The following is a 25028-nucleotide window of genomic DNA, read 5'->3' on the forward strand; positions in this document are numbered from 1 at the left end:
TAACTCCCCCAACCTCCCCTTTAATTCCCCGGCATTCCCTTTAAGGCCCGCCGGCTGGGGGCGGAGCGGTTCCGGGTTCCCCAGACTCACTCTGGCGAGACCGCCCCGCCCCGTGGGGGGGGAGGAGGAGCGGCCTCTGCCCCAGCAACAGGAAGTGACGTACGAAACCGAGGCGGAAGTCGCTTCTTGTAATCGGGAATTAGCTGTTTCCAAGGGGGCGCTGGGCCGGGTGAGAGCGTCGGGGGGGCGGGACGCCTGGGTTCCCTGCTGGGGGCGGGGGCCGGGACGCCTGGGTTCCTTGCTCGGGGCGGGGGCCGGGACGCCTGGGTTCCCTGCTGGGGGCGGGGGCCGGGACGCCTGGGTTCCCTGCTCGGGGCCGGGGCCGGGACGCCTGGGTTCCCTGCTGGGGGCGGGGGCCGGGACGCCTGGGTTCCTTGCTCGGGGCGGGGGGCCTGGGTTCCCTGCTCGGGGCCGGGGCCGGGACGCCTGGGCTCCCTGCTCGGGGCGGGGGCGGGAGCGGGGGGCCTGGGCTCCCTGCTCGGGGCGGGGGCGGGAGCGGGGGGCCTGGGTTCCCTGCTCGGGGCGGGGGCGGGAGCGGGGGGCCTGGGCTCCCTGCTCGGGGCCGGGGCCGGGAGCGGGGGGCCTGGGCTCCCTGCTCGGGGCGGGGGCGGGAGCGGGGGGCCTGGGCTCCCTGCTCGGGGCCGGGGCCGGGACCGGGACGCCTGGGCTCCCTGCTCGGGGCGGGGGCGGGAGCGGGGGGCCTGGGTTCCCTGCTCGGGGCGGGGGCGGGAGCGGGGGGCCTGGGTTCCCTGCTCGGGGCCGGGGCCGGGGCCGGGACCGGGACGCCTGGGCTCCCTGCTCGGGGCGGGGGCGGGAGCGGGGGGCCTGGGTTCCCTGCTCGGGGCGGGGGGCCTGGGCTCCCTGCGGCTCGGGCTCTGACTCTGACCCGGCTGCAGGCGGAGATGGGGACCCCCTTGGTGGCCAGTCGGGGCCGGCGCTTCAAGTGGGCCATCGAGCTGGGCGGCCCGGGCAGCGGGGGCAGGTGAGGGGCCGGGGCCGGCCGGGGGTTTGTTGCGGGGCTGGCGGCCAGGGAGCCCCCGGAGGGCTGGACAGCGGGTGTGGGGCCAGGCGGCTGGCAGCGGGTTCTGCCCTCGGAGAGGGGGTGCGAAGTAGAGGGTCTGTGCCCAGGGCCCCCAGATCAGGCTCCAGGAGCTTGAAACACCCTCGGGGGTCCAGAGGCTGGGATCCCCTTACAGCCTGCAGGGTGGCTCGCTAGGAAAGGGGACCCTGCCCCCCCCAATTTATTAGGGGCTGTTCCCAACCTGCCCGGCGCCAGAGATGGCTGCATCTCAGTGCCAAGCGAGCTGCCCCCCTCTGGTGTTATGTGCGGCTGTTCCCCAGCTGCCCCACCCCAGAGCTGGCTGCATTCCCCTAGGTGCACAAAGCTCCCGACGACTCCTCTCTCCCCAGGGGCCGCAGCGACCGGGGCAGTGGCCAAGGTGAATCCCTCTATCCCGTGGGCTACTCAGACAAGCAGGTCCCTGACACCAGCGTCCAGGAGACCGACCGTATCCTGGTGGAGAAGGTACTGTGGGGGTGAAGAACAAGGGCCTGGGGGGATGGGAACCCCCAGGACACCTGGGTTCTGGCTGCAGGTGTGGGGTGCAAGGGGGTTGGACACCTCAGTTCTCTCCAAGGGGGTGGGGTGGGGGGCTCAGAGCAGGATGCTGGTTGGGGCAGGTGGGGCAAGGCCCCTCTGACATCTGTTCTTCCCCCCACACCAGCGGTGCTGGGATGTGGCGCTGGGGCCGCTGAAGCAGATCCCCATGAACCTCTTCATCATGTACATGGCTGGGAACACCATCTCCATCTTCCCCACCATGATGGTCTGTATGATGGCCTGGCGCCCTCTGCAGGCCCTCATGGCCATCTCTGCCAGTGAGTATCCCCTGTCTCCTCCCCCTCCCTGCCCCCCATGGCTCACACTGCTCCCAGTGCCCTCTCCTGGCCATCCCCACTAGTGAGTATCCCCCATCTCCTCCCAACACTTCCACCTGGCCCTCTCTGCTAGTGAGTATCCCCCCCCACTGCTCCCACCACCTGCCTTCCTCTGTCCCCATGGCTATTTCCACCAGTGAGTATCAACCCTCCCCCACTCCGGGCCCATCAGTGACTCCCTGCAGTCCCAGCTCTTCTCCCCTAACCCTGCCCTGCTCCAGATTCCTGCCAGGCTGGTGGCTGGAGCCTCCCTGCAACCCTGGCTCCTGCCCCCCAAGTCTGACTGTCCTCTTCCTGCCCCCCCACCCAGCCTTCAAGCTTCTGGAGAGCTCTAGCCAGAAGTTCCTGCAGGGGCTGGTGTATCTGATCGGGAACCTGCTGGGGCTGGCGCTGGCTGTCTACAAGTGCCAGTCCATGGGGCTGCTGCCCACCCATGCCTCTGACTGGCTGGCCTTCATCGAGCCCCCTGAGGTGAGGGGGAAGGCTAGGGTGGGGGGAGGGCTCAGCTCCTGGGGGCAGCATAGAGGTTTTCGGGCAGAGGGTGGGGCCTGCAGGAAGATGGGGTGGGGGCTGGAAGGGCTGCGCTGACCTCCTCTCCCCTCTCTTTGCAGCGGATGGAGTACACAGGCGGGGGGCTGCTGCTGTGACCCACAATGCTCGTAGCCCGTGGAGTGATGGCAGCCCCATCACCCCCTGCTAGCCTCCCCCTTGGGGGGGGGTGTGCTAATGAAGCTGCTGTGTGGGGTGGGAGGCAGGGTGCACCCTACAAGAACAATCCAGATCTTCCCTCCCCTAGGCAAACCCAGCCCTTGTGCTCCCTCTCTGGCCTTCAGAGCCACACTTAATGTATAAAATTTTATTCTTTACACAGTTCTGGTACAGAGCAAAAAAAATCCCTCCTGACCCCCAACACGGTAAACTGGGGCTTGATCCCCAATAAATTAAAAGCCCCCCACCCCCCAAGGATCAAGTAGTGGCTGCCAGGCCCTGTCTTCCACTTGAAGCCACAAAGGGAGAGGAGATTGGATTTGCCTGTTTCAAGGCTGCCCTGGGGGCTCCAGAAACCACTTGTCCAGCCTGCCATGATTAGTGCTGAGAGACAACAGCATCTGGGATGGGCGGTGAGGACACCCCCACCCCCGGATCCAGCAACCCTAGGGCTATGGGGCAGGAGTGAATGTGAAATAAAAACTTAAGCCACATGTGTGATGAGTTGGTGGTTTCTCCTGGTTCTCAGCCCCCCTCTGGCCCCATGCAACAGGCACCCTGTGCATTAGGCCAAGGAAGTTGGATCAGTGACTGGCACTGGCCTGCCGCCAGCAGGCACCATTACAGCAACCATGCTGCTTGTACACAAAGGGGTAGGAGAAGGTAGGAAGCCCACAACCCTTCCACAGCAGCTTAAAAGGGAAAGGAAGCAAATCAGCTTTGGCACTGCGTGGTGATGGGCACCATGGGAAATCTCTCCCATCCCTACTTTGTGAGGGTTGCCCCATTGCGACTCTGCCCTGTTGGGTCTAATACCCCAGTCCCTTTGGTGCCATCCCCCTTTCTTGCCCTGTAGGGGTAGAGAGGTGGGGTAACTGTGCTCCATGGAGGTATGCCCCCACTGAATTTTGGCATGCCCCGGAGGGCAGCAGTGGAATGAAGTGGCAGGGGCCAGTGGGGGCGTGGGGGGTGCTCTAGGAGTAGATGGTGATGACCTCGCTGCCGCCCCCCCGCACCAGCAGCACCCGCTCCAGCCCCTCGGTCAGCACCTCCAGGAACTCCATATCTGAGGGGCGGGTCAAGGAGCCAACACTGGTCAGACAGACAGACACTGCACCCCCCCTGACTCCCCATGCCAAGGATACAGTTCTCATCGCCCGCAGGGTTGCGGGGTGGACCCGGCATGTTGAGCAGGACCAGCTTGGCCTCATGGGACTTGTTGACGATCACCTCATTGAGTTTGACAGCCGTGTGCATGCGCCGCACATTGGACTGGTCCCTGCAGGGGGCGGGAGGGTTAGGGGCAGCTACTGGGGGGGAACCCTGCACAGGGAGAGCTTGGGGAGGGTGAGACAGTGCAGGGTGGCTCCATGGGGGGTCCTGATGCTTTCCTCCTCCTCCTCCCCTGGCATGGCATTTCTAGCCTCATGTTAGGGCATCTCCTCCACCACCACCTCCAAGGATGGGGGGTGGGGGTGGTCCCTGGGGGCTGATAGGAAGCAGGAGGGGCTTACGGCTTCATGTTGAGCAGGTCCTGCATGCCTTCAAGAGTCCGGGCCTTCTGCCCGCGGGCCGCCATGTACTTATCCTTGGTCCAGGTCATCTGGACCTTCTCTTGATAGGTCTCTGTCTCCTCGTCCTCATCAGAGCCAATGCTGGTCAGGCGCAGCATGGAGTTGCGGTCCTTCACCAGCTGGGCCTGCGGGAAGCCGAGGGGGTGAGTGAGGGAGTACCCATGGGGGAGGGGAGCAGCCCATTCCCACCCCTGTCCCCACTTACCTCCCGGTCCCGCTCGGTCTTGGAGAGCCGCATGTGGCGCAGCATCTGGGAGCGCTGTTCCATCATCAAGGTCCGCTCGTAGGTGTAGGCCGAGATGTCGCTGTCGTGCTGCATGGGACACGTATGGGGTGAGCTGAGACCAGAGGTGCAACCTGTCCCACGCCCCTCCCAGAGCTGGCACAGAATCCAAGAGTCCTGGCTCCCTCCCGCTCCAAGCCCTGGACAAAGCTGTCCCACATGAAGAGGTGGGGCCTATACCGGGGGCTCCCAAGAGAGAGACCACTCCAGCTGCTGCTCTCCCCCCCAGCCGCCCCCTCGAGTCTCTCACCATCTCCACCACCTCCACCTCTGCCTCGATGCGCAGGTGGTACAGGAAGGTGGCCAGGTCCTTCTTCATCTGGATGCTGTTGTCCTCCAGCTGGGCCACCGTGAAGATGCGGATGTTGCATTTACGCCACACCTGGGGGTACAGGGTTGTGGGGGAAACCAATCACTGGAACGGTCAGCATCTGCAGCCCAGCTCCCCAGTCCTGCCGCCCCAGTCCCCCCTCCCCACACCAAGCCCCCCCCCAGCACCTTGTGCTGCTTGAGCAGGAAGGGCAGCAGCATGAGCATGCCCCCATCGTGGACGATCCACCAAACATCAATGTTGCCCTCAGCGAAGGGCTCCGCATTGCCTGGGTAGAAGGCCACATTCTTGGCCACCAGCAGGGCCAGGCGTGCAGCTGTGGTGACCCGGACGGTGCCTACGGGGACAAGAGTGGGTGGAGGTCAGAGGGCACCAGTGGGGAGCGGGGGGGATCCCCCCAAGCCCATGCCCCCACATACTGATGAAGGTCTTCCAGGCGCGGGCGTCCTCGCTCTGGCGCCAGGCATTGGGCCAGCCCATCACCACCGTGTTGTGCTTCATGCCGCCCAGGCCGCAGGACTGGATGAGGTGGGAGATGCCCTCCCGCACCTTGGCTGCCACCACCAGCTGGCAGAAGCCCTTCACGCGTTCTGCCTCCATCAGGTGTTTGATGGTCTGCAAGACACACAGGGGAGCAGCTAGGGGGCGCTGTGCTGCTGGGGGCGGGAGCCTCTGCAAGGGAAGCCACAGCACTCGTGGGGGTTTGGCGGGGGGCAAAGAGCAGGGTCCGGGGCGCTCAGCAGAGGATGGTGTGCCACACAGAGCAGGGGCCAGGGGGCTTCTGCAGGAGGTACTGTCCTGGGGCTCAGCAAGGGACAGCGTGTTGCTGGCATGGGGGAGACGCTCAGCAGGGGGCACTGTGCCACATGGAGCAGGGGGTGGGGCGCTTGCCAAGGGGTGTCATGCAGTGGGGTGTGACTCAGCAAGGGGCACCGGGTGGCCAGTGGGGAACAGAGGAACTGTGTCACACAGAGCAGGGCCGGGTGGCTCAGCAGGGGGCACCATGGTGCTGGAGGGGGGCAGGGAAGAGCGCCCGGCAGGGGGCGCTCTCTCCCCCTTCCCTGACCTGCTCAGCTGCCAGCGCCTCGGCGTAGTTCTCCAGGAAGTTGCCCACCATGACGGAGCCCACGATGGTCAGGCCCTTGCCCGCCTTGAGCTGCGAGGCGAAGGTCAGCAGGTGGGGGTGCTTCACGTGCAGGTCCTCGTCCAGCTTCAGCAGCACCAGCAGCTGGGGCCTGCGGGGAGCGAGGGGTCACGTGGGGGCCAGAGGGGGCTCACCCCATGGAGCAGCGGGGCATGGGGGGGCTCTCCTACCTCCAATTCTTGGTGTGGGGGGGCCCCTCCTCCAGGCGCAGCAGGGCAAAGCGGGCGGCGCTCAGCGACAGGCCCCGGATGCCATCGCCCCACTCCTTCTCGGCTCTGTGGCGGGAGACACACGGTGCTCAGCCGAAAGCTGTCCACCCCACACCGAGGAGGTGGGGTCACGTGAGTAAGCTGGGGAAACTGAGGCAGGGGAAGGGACCTGGCCAAGTTCAGACTGGACAGAACCCAAGTGTCCTGGCTCCCAGCACACCCTTGTCCAACCACCAGACCCCACTCCCGTCCCAGAGCTAGGACGGAACCCAGGCGTCCTGGCTTCCAGCTCCAACCCAGGAGACAGGGCTTCCTGTACAGAGCCACAGCACTACATCCCGGCAGGGTGGCCACTGGGGGAAGGGGGTGTCTCCCATTACCACAGCTGCCCACAGGCCCCTGGCTGGAGGCCCCCAGAGAAGGCGAGGGCTGCCTGCCCCATGGAGCCCAAGCCCCACTCTGCTCCCTAGCAGGCAGGAGATGGGAAAGCTGAGGCAGAGGGGATGGGGAACTCCCCAAGGTCAGGGAGGAAATGGGTGAACCCAGGAGTTCCAGGGGTGGCCCATGCAGCCCAAGGGGTGCCAGGCCCTGCCCGGTCCGCAGGCGACACGTACCCCTGGTACTCGATGTATTTGTAGATCATGCCGGCGATCACCATGGCGACGATGGCATAATACCAGGAGGACACAAACATGAGCGCCAGGCAAATGCTCATGCCCACAAATGAGAGCGCCCTGCAGGGAGAGAGAAAGAGAGAACCCAGGAGTCCGGACCCCCATTCCAACCCACCAGTTGCCCCCCAGAGCTGGGATAGAACCTCGGCGTCCTGGCTCCCAGCCCCTTCTACTCTAACCACTCGACCCCACTCTCCTCCCGGTGCTGGGACAGAACCCAGGCCCCTGGGCTCCCTTACCAGTGGTAGTAGCGAAAGCGGGGTCTCCAGTTGGGGGTGCGCAGCAGGGTCTGCAAGGCGCAGGCCAGATTGACAAAGAGGTAACACATCAAGAAGAACCTACGGACCAGGACAGACAAGAGACAGTCAGGGGGGTGGTGCCTCGGGGGCTCCCCGTAGGGCGTGCAGGGTGACAGGCCACCACGGGATTCCCCACTCTGGGATGCAGATGCCAAATCCCAGCTGGGGGGGGAGATCTGCCCCCTCCACAGAGTCCTGCCCACCCCCACGTGACTCGGCGGGGACCTTACATAGACAGGATGGGGGCCACCAGGTCCAGCGAGGCAATGAGGATGCCAAGCTCGGCAATACCAGCTGTCAGGAGCAGAGCCCACGTCGGCTCCCCGTTGGCTTTGCTGTGGCCGAAAACCTAGGGCGACAGCACACAGGAAACCCACTTCAGAAAGGCAAGAATGCAGCCAGCTCTAGGGTGGGGAAGCTGGAGGACAACTACACAACACTACACAGGGGTGGCTCGCCCAGCGCTAAGATGCACCCAGCTCTGGGGTGGGGCAGCTGGGTAACAGCCATACAGCAACCCCGCAACAGGGATGGCTTGCCCAGCTCCGAGATGCAGCCAGTTCTGGGGCGGGGCAGCTATGGGACAGCTGCACAGGGACAGCTCACCTGGTGCTGAGATGCAGCCAGCTCTGGGGCAGGGCAGCTGGGTGACAGCTACACATAACACTACACAAGGATGGCTCGCCCACTGCTAAGATGCAGCCAGCTCTGGTGCGGGGCAGCTGGGTACTGTGGGAGGGAGAGGGAAGCGGGGCGCGCTCTTACCCGCAGGAAGGGGATGATGTTGTCTTTGGCGATGGCCTGCAGCAGCCGGGGGGCACCAGTGAGGCTCTGCAGCCCAGCCCCGCAAGTGGAGAAGAAGGAGCCGATGACGATGACCCAGGGTGAGGGCCAGGAGAGCGTCCCAACCACCAGGTTCCTGTGCACAGCGTCGCCAAACCTGCCGCCCGGAGAGGGACCGTCAGCCGGGGGGGGGGGGGGGGGGGGGAGCCTCAGACAGGGAAGAGGGGCTATAGACAGGAGGACCGCATGGACGGGGGCCCCAATGAGAAGAGGGGCAATGGGGACTCAGTGGAGGGGCATTATAGGCTGGGGGGGCCCAGTGGATGGGGGGGACGCAGCGGAAGGGTGCTATAGGCTGGGGGAGACCCATTGGAGAGGCACTATGGGGACCCAGTGGATGCAGGGACCCAATGGAGGGGTGTCGTGGGCTGGGGGGGACCCAGTATACCAGGAGACCTAAGTGGACAACGACCCAGTGGAGGGGGTCCCAGTGGAGAGGTGCTCTGGGGGGACCCCACAGAAAGAACACTATGGGCAGGGGGACCCACGCCCCCTGAGGAGGTGGCGTTATGGAGAGGTCGGGCAGCCCCAGCAGCAGGTGATGGCAGGGACATCACAGGGCAGACACCCCCCCTCCCCCCCCCAATACTCACTTGTCCCGCAGCACCACCCCTTCGATACAGGCCCCAAACAGAACCACGTTGCTGAGATCTATGGCAGTGTGGAGTCAAGGTGGCCGTGGCCCCAGGGTCACAGCAGGGTGGTCAGGGATCCCCCCAGCCCCACACAGCCTCGCCCTGTGGTGGGGGCCCTTTTCCACAGGCCTTGTGTGGGCTCTGGCATGCTCTGACCCTGAGCGAGGCACGTCCCTCCCCTGCCCTTGCCCTGTCCGTGCCATCCCCCGCCACCATGCCAGCCCCCGCAGGATACAGACGAAGGAGGTGGTGAGGATGGCCAGGATGGTGCCAATGGGGATGGATTTCTGAGCATCTTTCAGGTCTCCGGAGCGGTTCGAGCCAGCCATGATCCCTGCAAAGATCGGCACAGGAGAAACAGCTGCCAGGTGAGCACCCTGCACCGCTGTCCCGGACGCCAGGGTCCTACTCTCTAGCGGTGGGAGCCTGCAGGGCCCCCTAGGGGTGATTGCCCTGTGCTGCTGTCTTGGATGCCACGGTCCCCCATCCCCCATAGCAGCAGTGCTCACCAGTGACAGAGGGAAAGAAGATGCCCACGAGCAGGGTAAAGGAGGTGGTGATGTCGGCCAACACATACTCCTGGCTCATGGCCCCCAGCACATCGACGGAGTGGGCTGAAGGCTTCTCGATGATCTCCCCCTTCTGCAGGTAGCTGCTCCACAGGTTCTCTGCAGGGAGGGAGAAGCGGCTAGTCAGCAGGGCCGGGGCCACGGGGTGAAACCACAGGGGATTGTACTGTCCCGTCCCAGAGCCACTAGGGTCTCTTGAGTCGGCACCCGACGTCTGTCTGTACAACCCAGGAATTCTAGCCGGTACCATGAAAACTGCCCGCTCATCCTTTGGCTGGGGGTCTGGAAGCGCGCTGCCATCGCGGATGCCTGGGTCCCATTCTCCCTCCCAATCTCCCGAGCTGCAGTGCCTGCGTTTAAGCTACTGGACTGTCTTGGGGGTCAGTGCTGGTCCGAGGGCCTCAGAAAGAGGGCTGAGGGGCTCCGTAGCTGACAGAGCTCGTGCCCAGATGGCACCGGGCTGCAGCTGTGTGTGGATCCGCCCAGCCGCGCTAGGACCTCACCAGTGATGATGCCGCTGGCCAGGCCTGGGATGCCCTGGATGGAGGTGACGTTGTTGTGAGCAAAGTATTCGTCGCAGGTGGCATTCAGCTGCTTGCTGGAGTTACAGAAGAGGCCCCAGAGCTGGGTGGGCACCGTCAAGTTGCCCAGTTCCTGGGTCTTGGCGCAGAAGTCGATCTGCTGGCCAGAGAGGGTGCGGTTCCCCAGCATGCAGACCCTGCGCCGGGCGGGAAGGCAGATAGACACAGAGCCCCCTGCTGTGATCAGCCCTGAACAACCCCCCTAGGAGCGCAGAGCCCCCCACAGCGCTCCTAGCCGAGATCAGCCCTGAGCAAGTCCCACCCCCGAGGAGTGCCAATCCACCCCGCACCCTCTGCCAGCCCCTTGGCACCTACGGGAAGCGGGGCGGGGCGAAGGAGGATTTGATGGCCCCAGCATAGATGGCTAGGATGGAGACGATGACACAGGCAAGGAAGAGCGAGGCGAACTTGTTAACGTAGCGCACGCCGACGAAGACCACCAGCACCATGAGTATGAGGAAGGCCGAGCCATAGACCCGCATGTTGTTCAGCATGGCTGCCGACTCCTTCAGCACATCAGTGCTGCGGAAAATGGCTGCCTCGGGGGCAATGTACATCTGTGTGGGGTGCAGAGAGAGACGTCACCTCCAGGAGGCGCCAGCTCCAAGCCACCCCAGGGTGGGGGGCCGGCTGGTTCACATGGGTGGGGAATGGGACATGTCACACACACACACACCCCCCGACCCCAGGCCCCCAGGGGGAAGCATTCTCACCAGGAAGATCTCGATGGCTCCCAGGATGTACATGGCAGCGGCGAAGGTGGTGCCCAGATAGAAGCAGAGCCCCACAGCACCCCCGAACTCGGGGCCCAGCGCCCGGGAGATCATGAAGTAGGAGCCCCCAGCTGGAGAGAGAGGACAGAGACAGTCAGGGAGTGGCTAGGGAGACTGTCCCAAGGGCTCCCCATCCACAGGCGCCAGGGCAGCAGATGTCCTGAGATGGGGGTCAGGAAGGAAACAACCACCACAGGGAAAAACTGAGGCCTAGCTGATGGGCCCAGTCCAGGGCTGAGGGGATAGGGAGGCCGGCCAATCCGGGAGAGAAGACTGGCCTGACCCACTCACCCGGCACGACTCCATTGGTGGCAATGGCACTCATGGAGATGGCAGTTAGCAGCGTCTGTGGAGAAGGTAAAAGAGGACAGCAGGGGGTGGTGTTAGAGGAACACGCTGAACTGGGAGCAGACATCAGGTTCACACGGTCTGCACTGAATGCAGCTGCCGCTGGGGTGGGATGAGGCAGCTGGAGAGGCCCGGTGAGCAGGGAGCAAGGGCTTGGAACTGGAAGTGGTGGAGAATGACATCGCCAATGATGGATGCAGGGGAGGCCTGGAGAGGCAGAACTGTATCGACTGCGGCCAGATTTGGGTAGGACACCAGGATTCGCAATCCTTAGAGAGCTCACTGCACTCTTCTGGCCGGGACGCTCTCTGCAGCACAGCGCCCGATAGTGCCACCCTAGGGTCAGCACTGCCCGCAAGGGCAGAGCGCCAGCGCCCCTTAGTGCCCCACTGGGGGCAGACACTCACGCAGCAGCAGCAGATGAGGACAATGGCGAAGGCCTGCAGCACTCCGGCCGTGCCCACCACCCAGGTGAGGCGCAGAAAGAGGATGACCCCAAAGATGTTCTGCAGGCAGGGCAGATAGACGCCCATGAAGGTGCCCATCTGGGGCGTCTGCAAAGAGAGAGACTGTGATTAGGGCAAGGAGTGCTAGGAGGCAGGACTCCTGCGCTGGGAGAGGATAGACTAAGAGGACTGGAGTCCTGCCAGTGCCCTTCAATCCCGCCCTGCAGCCCCCTGCTAGCCCATCCCTGGGCTCCCCGCAGTGCCCCTCAACCCTGCCAGTGCCCCTCCATCCCACCCTTCCGCCCCATGCCATCCCAACCCTGGGATCCAGCCTGGTCCCAGCTTGGCCAATGGCCCTCAATCCCGCCCAGCAGCCCCTCACCTTTGTGGGCTTCTTCTTGCCCTCTGCAATGTTCTCAGCCTCCTCATGCTCCCGTGCCCCCTGTGTCAGGTTGGTGTAGTTCGCCATGCGGTTAAGCAGGGAGGACACCTTGGGCCGGGTATCCATTTCCTCCTACAGGATGAGAGGGGGTGAAATGGGGAGCTGTCCTTGTGCAACCGACGCTGCCTGAGTCTGCAGAGAGCCTGAGCCCGTCGCTGGGATGCAGCCCGAGTCCATTGCTCCAAGAGGTGTAAACTGCTTACGTGCATCTCAAAGGGGTGTGAACTTGAAGCCCCGTCACCCCCATCCCAGCAGCAGAGAACTAGCCGGAGGAAGAGCACAGCTGACTCTGGCTGCTGGATTAGCTCCGGGGGAAGGGGCAAACCCCCAGGCCCTGTTACCCCATCGGGAGACAGGGCTGTGTCACAGCTCCTGGATGGACATGAACCAGGTTTCAGCCTCCCAGCACTGGCCACCGGGGGGCAGCAACTGACCCCCCCCCCCCCCCCCACCTTCCCCACTCTGCCCTGGAGTGAGCCTGTCTTCTCCTCCCTGCCTGCAGGGGGCAGATTCCACCGGGGGTACCTCGAAGAGCGCCAGGTTCTTGTCGAAGTACTCATCCCCATCCTCATAACTGGTGTTGTTGAGATAGATGTCTTTCTTGCGCCCTGGGTCTGAGGAAAGACAAGGGGGAAAAGGAGAACCCAGTGTGAGGTGCTGTGAGCTGGGGGGTCTCAGCCCGGTACCAGCTTACCAGGGTTCTCCGAGAGCCCAGCCCTTCACTGCTCCCTCCTGGCAGGGGGACTGCAGCACCAATTTACAGACACTCAAACCTCTACAACTCCTCTGGAATGGAAGGAGACTGAGGCACAGCATCAAGTCCTGGCTCCCAATCCCACCCTGCTGCAACCCACTAGGCCCTACTCCCCTCCCAGAGCTGGGGGGGGGAATAGAACCCAGGAGTCCTGGTGCCCAGCCCCTCCCTGCTCTAACTTGGGGTCTCACCCTCTCTCTGCCCCTTGGCGACAGGTGAGTCAACAGTCAGGCTGCTGCCTGCTCAGAGAAAGATTCCTAGCGGGGCTGGGCAGAACCACCACCTGTTCCTTTATTGCCCTGCCCAGCCCGGCCCGGCCCCCAGGCCATGGAATCACAGGTAGATGCCTGCACAGTACAAACCTGCAGCCGCCTCCGCACGTTCAGCTGGGAGGCAGCGGCACTGGAATAACCACTCTCTACTACCTGGGGGGGCAGGGGCCGCGAGAGCTCCCCAGGCCCACAACTCGGGCCGGGCCTCTGGGGCGCTTGGCAGAACCCTGCCCAGGGTTCGCTCGCCTGGCATGGCTCGCGCTGCGAGAGCACCCACGCCACTGCCCTGCTGCACAGCGCCCCCCAGTGCCGCACTGGGGACCTGGGGCAGCACAGACTGCCAGGGGAGAGCCCCCACCCCACTCCCTAAAGCATCATGCCCCTAGCACCACTCTGCGGCAGCGTAAGGTCACCCTCCCACGGGCATTGCTGGTGGTGCAGCTGCCGGCAGCAGGGCCTCGATGTTTGCTTTGTACACAGCACAGGGAAAGCCCCGCTACCAGCCAACCGCTGATGCGGGACAAAGTCAGCAGGAGAGCGAGGCACTAACAAGCGAGCTCCACAGCACCCGATCCACGGGCTGGGGGCTCCCCGGCAGGAAAAGCCAAGGTAGACTACGTCAGCATGGCATTAGGGGACACTGTGCTGCAGAGAGAAGGGGCTCAGCAGGGGGCGCTCTCCCCTCCCAGTCAGTGCAGGCCCCTGGGGGCGCTGTGCTGCAGGGAGCAGGGTGGGTGCTTCGTAGGGGCATTCTCCCCAACACCCCAGTGGCTTAAGTAGAATTGAGGAGTCCTGTCGCCCAGTTCCAACAGGCCAGACCGCCTCTCGGACTGTGAAATCGGGCTGAGAAGGACCATGGACAAAGTGACACCTCAGTTTTGGGCCTGATGCTCAGGCTGCAGGTGCCTGCAATGATCCTAGGAAGAGCAGATGGGTACGGGGTAAGAGGGGAATTAGTAGCGAGGGGTATATAAGTTACCCTCTCCCTAGGGCAGTCTGATGGAGGGGTGAAACACACATGCACACACAGAGCAGGGCTTCGGTGGGGGAGAGCAGGGACAGACACACACAAAGCAGGGCTCATCCCCTCCTGCAAGAGGGGGTAGGCACAAATGGACGGACACACACACACACAGGCTCATTCAGGAGAAAGAGACACGCACGACTCCTTAGCAATACCGTACCTAAGAGCTGACACTGTTCCCCTGTGATGGAGGTTTGACTCACGTCTGAAAATCAAACAGAAGATGGGAAAAAATGAATCACAAAAGAAAAAAAAAAAAAGAATGAAAAAACCAAACAAACGACTCTGATCAAATATATTTCCTCCTGCTGATACATGTTAGCAAAGAAAGGGAAATGAGCAAAGATTCTGGGGGTTTTAGAGCATGATTTCAAAACCAAAAAGGAGCTGCAATAATATAAAAAGAAACCAGCGCAATTATATAGCAGAGTTCGGGAGGTGGGGATGGGGCCTTTCCCCTCTAAGAGACACCAGCTCCAACCTGACCCAAGTGTGGGGGACTGGCTGACTCACAGGAGTCAGGAATGGGAGATGGGGGTCTTTTCCCTCTAGTGGGCACTGATTCTAGGGTGCTCTACACAGCAGGGTAGGAAACTTGTCAATCTCCCACCCAGACACACACACGGCAGGCTGGACTCCAATCTACCAAGATTGGACTCCACTCCTCAGATCTTTCCCTGTCACCTAAACCCTCAAGCAGCAGAGAGCAACGTGACTGAGGAAGGTGGGCGACTGGGCTGAGGTGATGGTTGCCCTGGGACAGGCTATGAATCAAGCCTTTGTTGAGCCCAAGGATTCACCACAGCCCACTTGCTGCGGGAGGGAAAGAAAGAGACTAAGAAGGGTAAGAGAGAGAAAGAGTCCAGCCCCACAGCTCCCCCCAGCTGTGTCTGTCCCCTGACCCTGCTGCTCAGGGGATGAGGCAGCGTCTGGCACCAGACTGGGGCTTTGTCCCTGCTCGCTGGGTCAGGGAACGGCCCAGGATAATTGGGGATTACAGGGAAGCAGCTGGGATCCTGCCCTTTCCAGCTGCCCGGAGAACAGATCTGTCCCAGCGCTGGCCCCGCTCCAAGTCACACACTGCCCCAGAGGTGGTCCTGTTTCGGGAGCAGGGAAAGAGAAAAGCAAGGAGTTGAACCACCTGTGGGGTGGAAAAGGGTCCCTCAAGGGGTCAGTGCCTTAGGACACCATACAGGACTCCTGGGTTCTATCCCTACTTACAGACTCTTGATCCTGTGGCCAGCTGCATTACATTCCCACTCCACAGAGCTGGGTAGATTTTCTGTCACTGACCCTCTATCCCATATTTATACTTTCTGCTGAGAAAAGAACCCAGGAGTCTGGACTCCCAGCCCCTCCTGCTTAACCACTAGAGCAGGAACAGAACCCAGGAGTCCTGGCTCTCAGCACGCCATCTGAGTCGCTGTAGCTGTGCAGCCCAGAGCTGGGAGTACCTTCATAGGCCATCTCCTCTCCATCTAGCAGACAGGCAGCATGAGCCCTGACAAGCAGAGGGCGGACTGGCAGGAAGCCAGGGGCTAGGCTTGGGATATAATCCTTGACGCTGCCCAGGCTGCAGCCTGCCCTCCATGCTGGAGCTAAATCGAATTAGCTGTGCTGCTGTGTGACACGAGGCCTCCTCCAGCTCAACCACTGGGCAAGGCAGGGGTGGTGAATCGTTACGTACTTAGGAACATGAGGCCTTTCCCCTCCAGGGGGCGCCTGCCCTGATCCAGCCCTGGCTGGACATTCCCCACCCTCCCTAATCCCAGAGACTGGGATAGAACCCAGGAGTCCTGGCACCCAGCCCTCTCCAGCCCCTCCTGCTTCAACCACTAGACACCACAGTGAGAGCTCAGGAGTCCTGACTAGGGAGCTGGACTAACACGGGGGCTTTGTATGAAGAGGGTAGTATAGTAACCCCCTTCCCCCCCGCACTGTTCTTTCCAGCTGCAGCTGAGAACAGTCATGTTGGCCATGTGCAATGTCCAATTGAGATCTGGGCACAGTGGGTGGAAGATACCGCGGGGAGCATTTACTAGGCTACACAGAGTCTGGTCTAGCCAGGAGGGGGCAGGGAAAAGAAAGAAAGAATGAAAATGTCAGAGAGATGGAAGGAAATTCCCTGCCAGGGGAAAGAGCCAAGCTAGCACCGGCCGGCTCCTCTGTGCAAGCCCAGAGCAGGGGCAGATGCCGCAAGAGTTTCCCACAACGTTCACCCTCTCCCAGGAGCACACCCTCTAGGTCGACAGGGGAGGCCAATCTCAGAGGCTTGTGCCAAAGGAGAGTGCAAACCCAGTGCTCCAGCCACTGAGCGTTACTGACTATTGATTAGGAACCACAGGGGGTACTGCAGAAAGGAAAGGGTTAAGCACAGGGGTGGAAGGCATGCGGGGGCTAGGGTCACCATCTAATGAGGTTCTCAGTCAATCCGCAGGGAGGGATATAAAAACACTACACTGGGATCACTGAGATGCAGCCACCTCTGGGGCAGGGCAGCTGGGTAACAGCTACATAGCAACGCTGCACAGGGATTGCTTGCCCAGAGCCAAGATACAGCCACCTCTGGTGTGCGGATTGACAGCTGCATAACAATCGCACAGCGAGACTGCACACAAATGGCTAGCCTGGGACTGAGAGGTGGCCACCTCTGGGGTGGGAGCAGTTGGGTAACAGCCACACAGCGCTGTCATGTAGGTTTGGGACAGGAAGCGAAGGAGGGTGCCATGTGGCTTGACCAGGACAGAATCACCAGAGCTTGAATTCTGCCAGGACACTGGGGTTTGCTCCCTCTCTCTTGGTGGCAAGAGCTGTCTAGAGTCTGAGCAAACACATAACCCCCCTTTACTTACCCCCATCACTCCCACTATGACAGGAGCCCCTACTGCCCATCCCCAGGTGCATCCCCCATCCCCGAGGGGACAGTCACCCAGCAGATCCCTTCCCAAAAACTGCCTGTCCAGACCCACACTGGACCCAAATGCACACCAACCCTGTACAGCGTAACAGCACAGGGCATTCCCACAGCCCCTTCTCTGTCAGGGTCTCCGGGCCTGATCCAAATCCATGGAAAGATTCCACTGAGATTGGAGGGCTCAGGATCAGACCCTGCAGCACATTCCACAGGTCCCCCACATCCACAGTCAGCAGAGAAAGTGAGGCCCAGAGCAGGGGCAGAACCAGCACAGAAAGCACACAGCTACAAAGAGGAAGAACCCAGGGGTCCTGGCTCCCAGGCCCCCTGCCTGGCTCTAACCACTGGAGCGCACTTCCTTCACTAATCAGTAGCGGAGCTGTGGTTGGTGTTTAACTGAAAATCATGCAAGGGATTGGGAAGAGCCCAGGGGAGGCTGCTACGATGGTTGAGGAAGGCAGGCTGGAGAGGGTGCTTGGATCGGGGGGGGGGGGGGGGGGGGGGGGGGAGGGCACGGACGACAATGTGGAGGCAGCGGCCAATAAAAAGATACTGCCCCCCATACACACACCCCCAAGATAGAGGGGGCAGCCCAGGTAGGGGAGGAGCAGCCAAGAGACAGATGCAGGTAAAGCAGATTAATGTGGCGTGTTTAGATGACGGCTCACCTGACACCATGATCTCTCTGGGCATCCAGATGCCAGCCCTGTTGGCTCCTTCCTGGGCCCCTTCTTCCACCCCACCCTCCTCCTCATCGTCCACCTTGGTAACAGTGAAGTGAGGCATTTTCTGGACTAACTTCCCCCAGCGCCGGCAAGGAAGGGGACTGGAAGTGACGGGATCAGGTGACTGGCAGGCCCCAGGGGAAGAGGCGGGATGGTGTGGGGGGGACACGCCCTCCCCTGCTGTGTGTGTCTTACTGGCACTAAGAGGATTAACTGCTCCAAGTACAACTGCTTTCACTCTCCTGCTGAACTGTAGCAGGCAACATGGGAGAGGCAGGGGCCTGCACGGGCCCAGCAGTATGATGCAGCCAGCTCTGGCTAACAGTCCCACAGCTACTGTCTGGGATGGAGAAGTCTGTAGCTGCCTGAGCTGTAGCATGGCTTTCAGAGAGGGAGGATGGAATCAGATCAGGACTCCTGGGTTCTATCCCCAGCTCTGGGAGAGGAGTAGAGTCTAGTGGGTTAGAGCAGGGACGCTGGGAGGCAGGACTCCTGGGTTCTATCCTAGCTCTGGGAGGGGAGGGGAGGGGAGGGGAGTGGGTCTAGTGGATTACAGCAAGAGAGGTGGAGCTGGGCAAACTCCAGAGCACGGTAGTCTTTTCCCTACATACTCCGTCCTCTCTATTTATACCATAATGGAGCAGAGGTTAGGGAAAAGGTCTTAATCAGTTTAGGAAATGCCTCAATGGGGAACTCCAGGCCAGAGTGAATGACACAAATGCTGGGTTGGACCCACACCACTTCCCACTCCAGAATGGGGTTAGCCACACCTCCCCCTGCCCTGGAATAACCCCTTGAGAAAGCAGAGGAGAGCCCTGGCACAGCGGCCCCTTCAGTTCTCTGTTGAGGCTTCCCACCCCCTGCATTGGCTCAGGTGAATTAGTTACTTTTGCAAACTGCTCTGAGCTGATCCGTGGAAAGGGATTAGGGACAGAGCAATGTAGGGCTTGTCTACACTACAAAATTAAGTTGATTTAAATTAAGTGGACATACAGCTACCACAGTATTTAAAGCAGTGGTTCACATCCACACTTGCTCCTTCTGTTGGCAGTGCACGTCCTCACCAGGGGCGCATCCACCGACTGAAAAGGGACATTGCTGGACACTGACAGCTGGAGCCTGGCAGCCCTGGGCCTGACAACCTCAACTGTAGGCATGGGGCTCACAGTTGTCCTGCCCCCAGCTGTCAGGCGGATGCCGGGCTCACAGCGGGGCCACTCCCCCACCCCAGCCGTGACAGCCCCTACTGTGGTGCCCACAGGGGGCTCAGTTGCACAGCAGGGAGCCTACAGCTGTGAAATTGACATTCTTATCAGTTTCATGGCAGCTATTATTTCAAATTTTGGCTTGGGCTCTGGAAGTCAGCCTGTGGGGAGCTCACAGCTGGAGTCCCCTCCCCCCTGAGCTGACAGAGAGAGATGGAAAGGAAATGTGAAATAATAAAACCAACCGTGAAACTGACAAGAATGTCAATTTCCCAGCTGGCAGGCTCCCAGCTGTGAAACAGACAGGTACAGACTCACAGCTGGGGCTGTCAGCCCCTGGGCAGGGGTGGGGAGCCTCCCACTGCGAGCCCCACTGCTGGTGCTGATAGCTGGAGCCCCCATGCTGCCACCCAGTGAGAGACTGGGGGAGGGGGCCAGGATCATGCTCTCCTTCCCCCCAGCCCAGTTTGGGGCAGACAGCCAACGTAAATAACGCAGTGTCTACAGAGACACTGCATCACCCTTACTACATCGACATAAGCCCTACGCCTCTTGTGGAGGTAGAGTTATTACGTTGGTGTAGTGGGCCTACTGATTTTGGCAGAAGCACCACTGTAGCATAGACACAGACATAACTAAGTCGATGTAAACTGCCTTACGTCCACCTAACTCTGTAGTGTAGACCTGGCCTCAATTCCCTTATTAGGGACAATTTGTGTTCTCCTGTCAGGCATCATTCAACTTTATTTCTGCTGCCATCAAAAGGCCAAACCACAATTTACACCATCATATATATTCAAGTGGAATAGCAGGCGGGCTGCAGGTTGGGATTGAGGGGCACCAGCAAAACTACTGGGTTGGGGGAAGACAAGGGCTGGGGCAGCAGGTGCTGTGTGTTGGTATTGAGGGGCACCAGCAGAGGTGGGGGAGCCCAGGGATAGGATAGCAGGGGGCTGTGGATCAGGATTGAGGGGCACCAGCAGAGCTGCGCGGGAGGGAGAGGACAGCGGCCAGGGCTGGGATAGTTGGAGGCTGGGTGTAATTTTGCTAACTACCTCCAGTCCTGACCCAGAGCCCCACCTCCTGTTCCAGTTGTGCCCTTTCAGTTCCTCCTCCGCTCTCTGCCCCAGCCGCACACGCCCACACAGCTGTGTGATGCCCCAGAGCAGAGGGGGGCTGAGGTCGGATCACACACTATGGGGCAGAACTGGAGTCACCCCCCAGGGTTTCTCTTCAGCTGCCACAGAATCAGGACTGGTTCCAGGCCTCCGCTTCCCCTGCAGTCAACCCAGAGTCACACCTGACTGCAGTGGAGACCTGACTCCATTTTGTTCACAGCACAGAAAGGACACACATCTATCTAGCTTGGACAGAGGAATCAATGGATAGGGAGGGCCAGAAAGCCAGCTGTGAGCATCTGGGGCGGGGGTGAGGGGAAGGGAGATCAGGACCTAGCCCCTAGCACTGAGGGGAGCCCAGGGCAGCACTCCACTCTCACCTTCACGGGCTGCGAGCTCTCCCAGCCCTATGACTGTTTGAGGAACAGAGAACAGGCGTAGGCGGGAGCTGCAAAGGGCCATTTGTCATGGGATGATGGGAAGGAGGGGGCTGCATGAGACAGGGACTGCGGGTGAAACAAACAAGCGGGGAGACAGCGCAGCATGGAGGGCAGCAGGCACTCATGTCAGTGGGTCAAGTAGGCCCCCATGCAGGAGTGTGCGTTGAACATCAGCAGAGCACTACACGCATGCGTGGGTGTGTAAGATCACATAAGCTCTATGCACCTGTCTCTGTGTATGCATGAGCTGCTGCTGAAAACAAGTCAACCCCATACACACGTGTGCGCTTGTACATCTGTGTCTTTGTGCATGTACTGAAAAAAAATCAAGGAAGTTGTGTGTGTCTGTCCGTGTTCTCACTCATCCCAGCCTTGGGGCCACATCAGGTCACGCAGCAGCCTTCTCCCCAGTTCCCATCCGCTCTCCCTGTGTCCAAGGACGAAGGATGTCCAGAAAGGCAAAGCCAGCCTCTCCCAGGAGATAAACAGCTGAGGTGCTGGGGACATTAAGTCCCCGAGACGCTAGCTGTCTGCTCAATCTGTCCTCCTGCTGCAGGCCTGTCACACACATGCATTTGTGCTCTATAGTTCCTGAAGGGCCTGTTTTGCTGCCTCACTGGGCTTCGGGCCTCTGATGGCAACAAAAGGACCCCCTTCGAGGAACACAGCGGCCTTGATGTCTTGTGAAACATCTGTGACCTTACCAGGGTATTGTCCCACAAGTGATCCCACAGAGGGAACGGGGAGCACAGGATCATCCCGGGTGCTCCAGTGGAGAAGGCTCATAAGTATGGGCGTATGAGCCGGACAATACCTATAAACCAGCTCTCCCTTCCTGAGCCCAGGCTGATCAGCTTTGCCCTGGACCATGGCCATCCATGAGCCCCTTATGACAAGCGGGAGATGAACAGACCTGGTGCCAGGGCAGACTCACAATTGCACACTCATGTTCACTGCAAGAGCTGGGAACGAACCCACAGCGTCCCAGCAAATCCCAGCTCTAAAGAGTCACCTCTGCCTCCTTTAAATCTCTCCTTGCAATTTTAACCCAATCCAAAGTCCTCCTTCACTTCCTATCCTAAACTCTTGGGGCTGTTAAAGCAGCAGCCATGCTCCACACCAGAGGCAGCTGCATCTCAGCACTGTGCATCATTATTATGCACTGTTACGCAGCTGCTTCACCCCAGAAGTCGACGCATTTCAGTGCTGGGTGAGCAATCCCTGCGCCCAGATCCTATGAGACGAACACAGCATTTATGTGCACGTACAGCAGACCACAGCATTATCAGGCCTGTATCATAACCCACGCTGGGAGGCCCCGAGAGGAGCCGTGACTCTGAATCAGTGGTGACCAAAGCCCCACTGCCAAGATGTAGGACTCATCTCTCATCTGAGTCTGCATGAAAAAGGGAATCAACACAATTAAAGGGAAGTTCAATTCTCCCGAGTCATTTCCCCTGAGCCTTGCTCAGCATTTCCCATGCAGGAAAAAGGCTGAAGAAAAAAGGGTACTGGCTGAGCCAGGGATACCAATCGAGTCAATGCACTATAACCCTCTGTGAAAACACCACCCCGTCCAGCCACACCTACATTAAAGCTGGCAACCAAGACACCTCGCCCCCAACATGGAAGCTGGAAGTGTGTTCCCGTTTGTTGTGAGCAAATGGGAAGATCAAAGCATTTAGGAGGCACCTAATAGGCAGCGACAGAGAACTGGCAAGACAACTGCACCTGGTGATACACTAGCCACCATAAACTGGCCCACCCCGCTGCAGCCATGAATTATGGTGGAGTCACCCATAACTGATTCCCCTCCATCTCCAAACAACCCTTGAGTCATCCCTCTTTAGTGCAGGTGAAAGAGATCTCCTTCCATCTCCAGCACACCACAAGTTGGCCAACAGATGGGTGTATTGTAAGTTAAGTATGCCATCTCCAATGCACCCATAGTGTCTTCCTCCACTTCCAATGCACCCGTAACTTGCAGTGGACTTGTCCAACATCCCCTGGAGATGTCCCGCTCTAGCGCCAATGCACAAAAACTGCCTACCTCCATTGCATTCATGTCTCTCGCCACTCTCCCACAAGATGTCCACCTCCAATGCACCCAGGTCTCCTTCCACCCTCCCACATCAGCCCAAACCACCATAGTGGTAGCCACATGAACCTTGTTGACTTCCCAGCCTCTCATGTTCATGCACGCGATTGGCCATGTACCACCTACCTTCCGCCATGTCATGGGGGTTGGACGTCCTGTCGCTAGCCAGCTCGCCCGCCACAGTGGCCACCGAGGTGGTGGCCCCTGAGAAATCACTCATGCCCTCGCTGCGGCTTGTCTCAGGGACACTCTCCCGGGAGCTGAAGCGGACCCGGGAGCTGGAGCGGGAGCTGAGGTCCGGACTAGTGTCAGAGAGCCCTGGGATGTCGTCGATTTTCGTAGGGGTCACCATGAACCGGACGGAAGCCATTTTGGCAGGAGACAGTTGGCGTTGGTGCATGCGTGCGTGGAGAAATCTAATACCTTCCTGGAAGCTTTAAATTCTAATCGTCCAGAAACAATAACAAATAAAAGTGAAACGATAATTTAGGAGGGTAACGAAATGAGTGGGGTAACAGCAGGCTCCACCACCGAGTGGATTCATGTCTAGCATGGATCCTCAGCGGTCTGGTGTAATGTGGTGCCCAGACACCCAGTGGTTATCAAGTGAGTTTTCCACAGGTGTGGCTAAAGGTGGAGCACGGGAGCTGACCCATGGTTTACCATGCAAATATTTCACAGCTGTCTAGTTTAGTCAATGATTTTTTTGTCAGAGGCCCTAGCCCGAGGCTTTGGCATGCAGACAATCCTTGGAGAAGTGCACTGCAGGGACAGTATGTGCAAGGAGAACGTCTCAAGTCCTGGGGCAAGCAGTTGTTTGCAAATATCCTGCAGGGAAGGTGGTTCAAGCAAGGGGTCTGTTGGTTATGGAAATGAGACAGTGCAAGGAGGCAAAAGAATTTTACAAGGTCCTAGTGCAACGATGGAGGCAGAAGAGACCAAGGGATCCAGGTACGAGGAGAAGAATTACCCACTGGTTTCTAGTGTAATGTGCAAGGAAAGCAAGTATCCCAAAGAGTCCTGCTGCAAATATCTCACGTGATCCTGGTGTAACATGAAGGTGCAGGAGCTCAAGGGTCCTGGTGCAGGATGGCAGCTATTCTACACGGTTCCAGTACAAGGAGGTAGAGTATCCTTATGCAAGGAGATGATTATTGCACAGAGTCCTGGTGCAAGGACATATGAAACTATTTCTTGAGGTCTTGGTAGGGTTATGGTGCATGAGTATTCCTGCTGCAGAAACATGCAACTTTTCAACAGGGTCCTGGGGTGAGAAGACAACTATTAAATGTCAGACTAGTGCAAGGACAGACAGTAGCGCAAGGGAATATGCCTATTCCAGAGGATCCTAGGGCAAGGGCCCACAAACTCTCTACAGGATCCTGATGAAACTCACATAAAGGCGTGAAGTCATGCAAGGGTGAGAAAATCCCACATGAGAACATGCGAAGCCCCCATATAGTCCATATACAGGGGATACAATTATGCAAGGGCATACATATCACCAATGTGTCAATGAGATAAGGGCATGCAAACCCACTGCAGGACAGGGATGATGGTGCAAGACCCCCAGTGTGTTGGGGCGGCAATGGATATACAAAATCCTAGTGAGTGGGACGTCTGTGCTCGATCCCCAAAGAGGAGAAATGATGGTGCAAGGAACGTGTAAGACCCTTATGAATAAATCACTGGTGCAAGGGCATGCATGAGTTCTGTGAGGAAAACAATGGTGCAAGGGATGTGGGTCTCTCAAGTCACTACTGGAAGGGTTGTGAGACCCCCATAAGTGGAACCAGTGGTGCAGAAGGCAGGCAAGCCCCCTGTGAATTGGTGCCAGGGTGTGCAAAAGTCCCATGGGGGAGACTAGTGGTGCAAGGTCACACGAGACCCCTATGAACAGGTCCATAGTGTGGGGGTGTGCAAAATCCCTGTGAGGGAGCAATGGTGCAAGGGATGCACAAGCCGCATGTGGGGGAGCCGGTGGTGCAAGGGGTATGCAAGAGCCCCCTGGGCAGATCATTGGCGCACAGGCTGCACAAGAGCCCTGTGAGGGGGGAGATGGTGCGAGTGGCCTACAAGCCACATATGGGGAAGTGATCGTGCAAGGGGTGTGTAAAAGCTCCACACATAGGTCATCGGTATGAGGAGCATGCAAGAGCCCTGCGAGGGAGCAATGGGTGCACAAACCACATATGGGGAACTGATGGAGCAAGGGATGTGTGAGAGCCCCATGTCGGTGCAATGGAGGGAAGGGCGTGCAAGAGTCTGTGACCAGGTCAGTGGCGCAAGGGGGGTGCGATAGTATGGGGGGCTCACATTGCGCGTGCGCAGCAGCCCCCCGCCCCGCAGCGCCCCCTCCTCGCCCGAAAGCGTGGGAAAAGCCCCGGGTAGCTGTTGGGGACCGTTAGCCGTTTACCTCAGGCGCGCGCTGGCCTCTGGTCCTCAACGTTCCACAGGGTCCCCGCGTGCCGGGGCTGCAGCTCCTGCTGCCGCTCGCGCTGTCAGCTGCCGGCTTCAGTAGAGGAGGGGGTGGTTCGCAGGAAGCGCGCTTCCCCCACCCCTTTCTCGGCACATGCGCAGAACCGAAGAGCTAGGGCTTTTCCTGTGCGTCTGTCTAGTTC

The 25028-nt window shown here is 59.9% G+C and overlaps 2 protein-coding genes across 4 annotated transcripts; one reads left to right on the top strand and one right to left on the bottom strand.

The window, feature by feature from the left end:
- The first annotated feature begins 105 nt into the window (after positions 1–105).
- On the top strand, positions 106–3200 carry EMC4 (ER membrane protein complex subunit 4). 2 transcript variants are annotated; one of them, XM_043526938.1, is made up of 5 exons: positions 106–229; positions 957–1042; positions 1471–1585; positions 1785–1938; positions 2610–3200. In XM_043526938.1, exons 2-5 carry the CDS (start codon positions 963–965, stop codon positions 2696–2698), a joined length of 438 nt encoding a protein of 145 aa, XP_043382873.1. In that variant the 5' UTR covers positions 106–229; positions 957–962; the 3' UTR covers positions 2699–3200. The 2 variants fall into 2 exon arrangements, with proteins under 2 accessions (XP_043382873.1, XP_043382872.1); XM_043526937.1 differs by lacking the exon at positions 106–229 and adding an exon at positions 2309–2469 and having other exon boundaries at positions 938–1042.
- On the bottom strand, positions 2840–25028 carry SLC12A6 (solute carrier family 12 member 6). 2 transcript variants are annotated; one of them, XM_037915670.2, is made up of 26 exons: positions 24824–25028; positions 22534–23671; positions 14068–14112; positions 12383–12471; positions 11798–11929; positions 11377–11523; positions 10913–10967; positions 10562–10692; positions 10164–10405; positions 9771–9985; positions 9208–9366; positions 8934–9032; positions 8657–8714; positions 7986–8160; positions 7451–7569; positions 7161–7259; positions 6862–6981; positions 6209–6313; positions 5961–6129; positions 5314–5509; positions 5062–5231; positions 4814–4945; positions 4486–4593; positions 4221–4405; positions 3852–3985; positions 2840–3772 (listed from the first exon to the last, which is right to left on the bottom strand). In XM_037915670.2, the coding sequence occupies exons 2-26, from the start codon at positions 22805–22807 to the stop codon at positions 3681–3683; spliced, it is 3450 nt and encodes a 1149-aa protein (XP_037771598.1). In that variant the 5' UTR covers positions 22808–23671; positions 24824–25028; the 3' UTR covers positions 2840–3680. The 2 variants fall into 2 exon arrangements, with proteins under 2 accessions (XP_037771598.1, XP_043382868.1); XM_043526933.1 differs by lacking the exons at positions 22534–23671; positions 24824–25028 and adding an exon at positions 17490–17659.

This window comes from Chelonia mydas, chromosome 13 (genome assembly GCF_015237465.2).
Source record: "Chelonia mydas isolate rCheMyd1 chromosome 13, rCheMyd1.pri.v2, whole genome shotgun sequence".
Taxonomy (NCBI): Eukaryota; Metazoa; Chordata; order Testudines; family Cheloniidae; genus Chelonia; species Chelonia mydas.

Excerpts from the sequence above, each read along its gene's own strand:
- EMC4 (XM_043526937.1), top strand. The coding sequence starts at position 963 with ATGGGGACCCCCTTGGTGGCCAGTCGGGGCCGGCGCTTCAAGTGGGCC. Across the intron at positions 1,586-1,784 it reads ACCGTATCCTGGTGGAGAAG|CGGTGCTGGGATGTGGCGCT; the intron begins GTACTGTGGGGG and ends CCCCCACACCAG. Across the intron at positions 1,939-2,308 it reads CCTCATGGCCATCTCTGCCA|CCTTCAAGCTTCTGGAGAGC; the intron begins GTGAGTATCCCC and ends CCCCCCACCCAG.
- SLC12A6 (XM_037915670.2), bottom strand. The coding sequence starts at position 22,807 with ATGCACCAACGCCAACTGTCTCCTGCCAAAATGGCTTCCGTCCGGTTC. Across the intron at positions 10,406-10,561 it reads GAGCCATCGAGATCTTCCTG|ATGTACATTGCCCCCGAGGC; the intron begins GTGAGAATGCTT and ends CACCCCACACAG. Across the intron at positions 9,033-9,207 it reads CTTCTTTCCCTCTGTCACTG|GGATCATGGCTGGCTCGAAC; the intron begins GTGAGCACTGCT and ends CGATCTTTGCAG.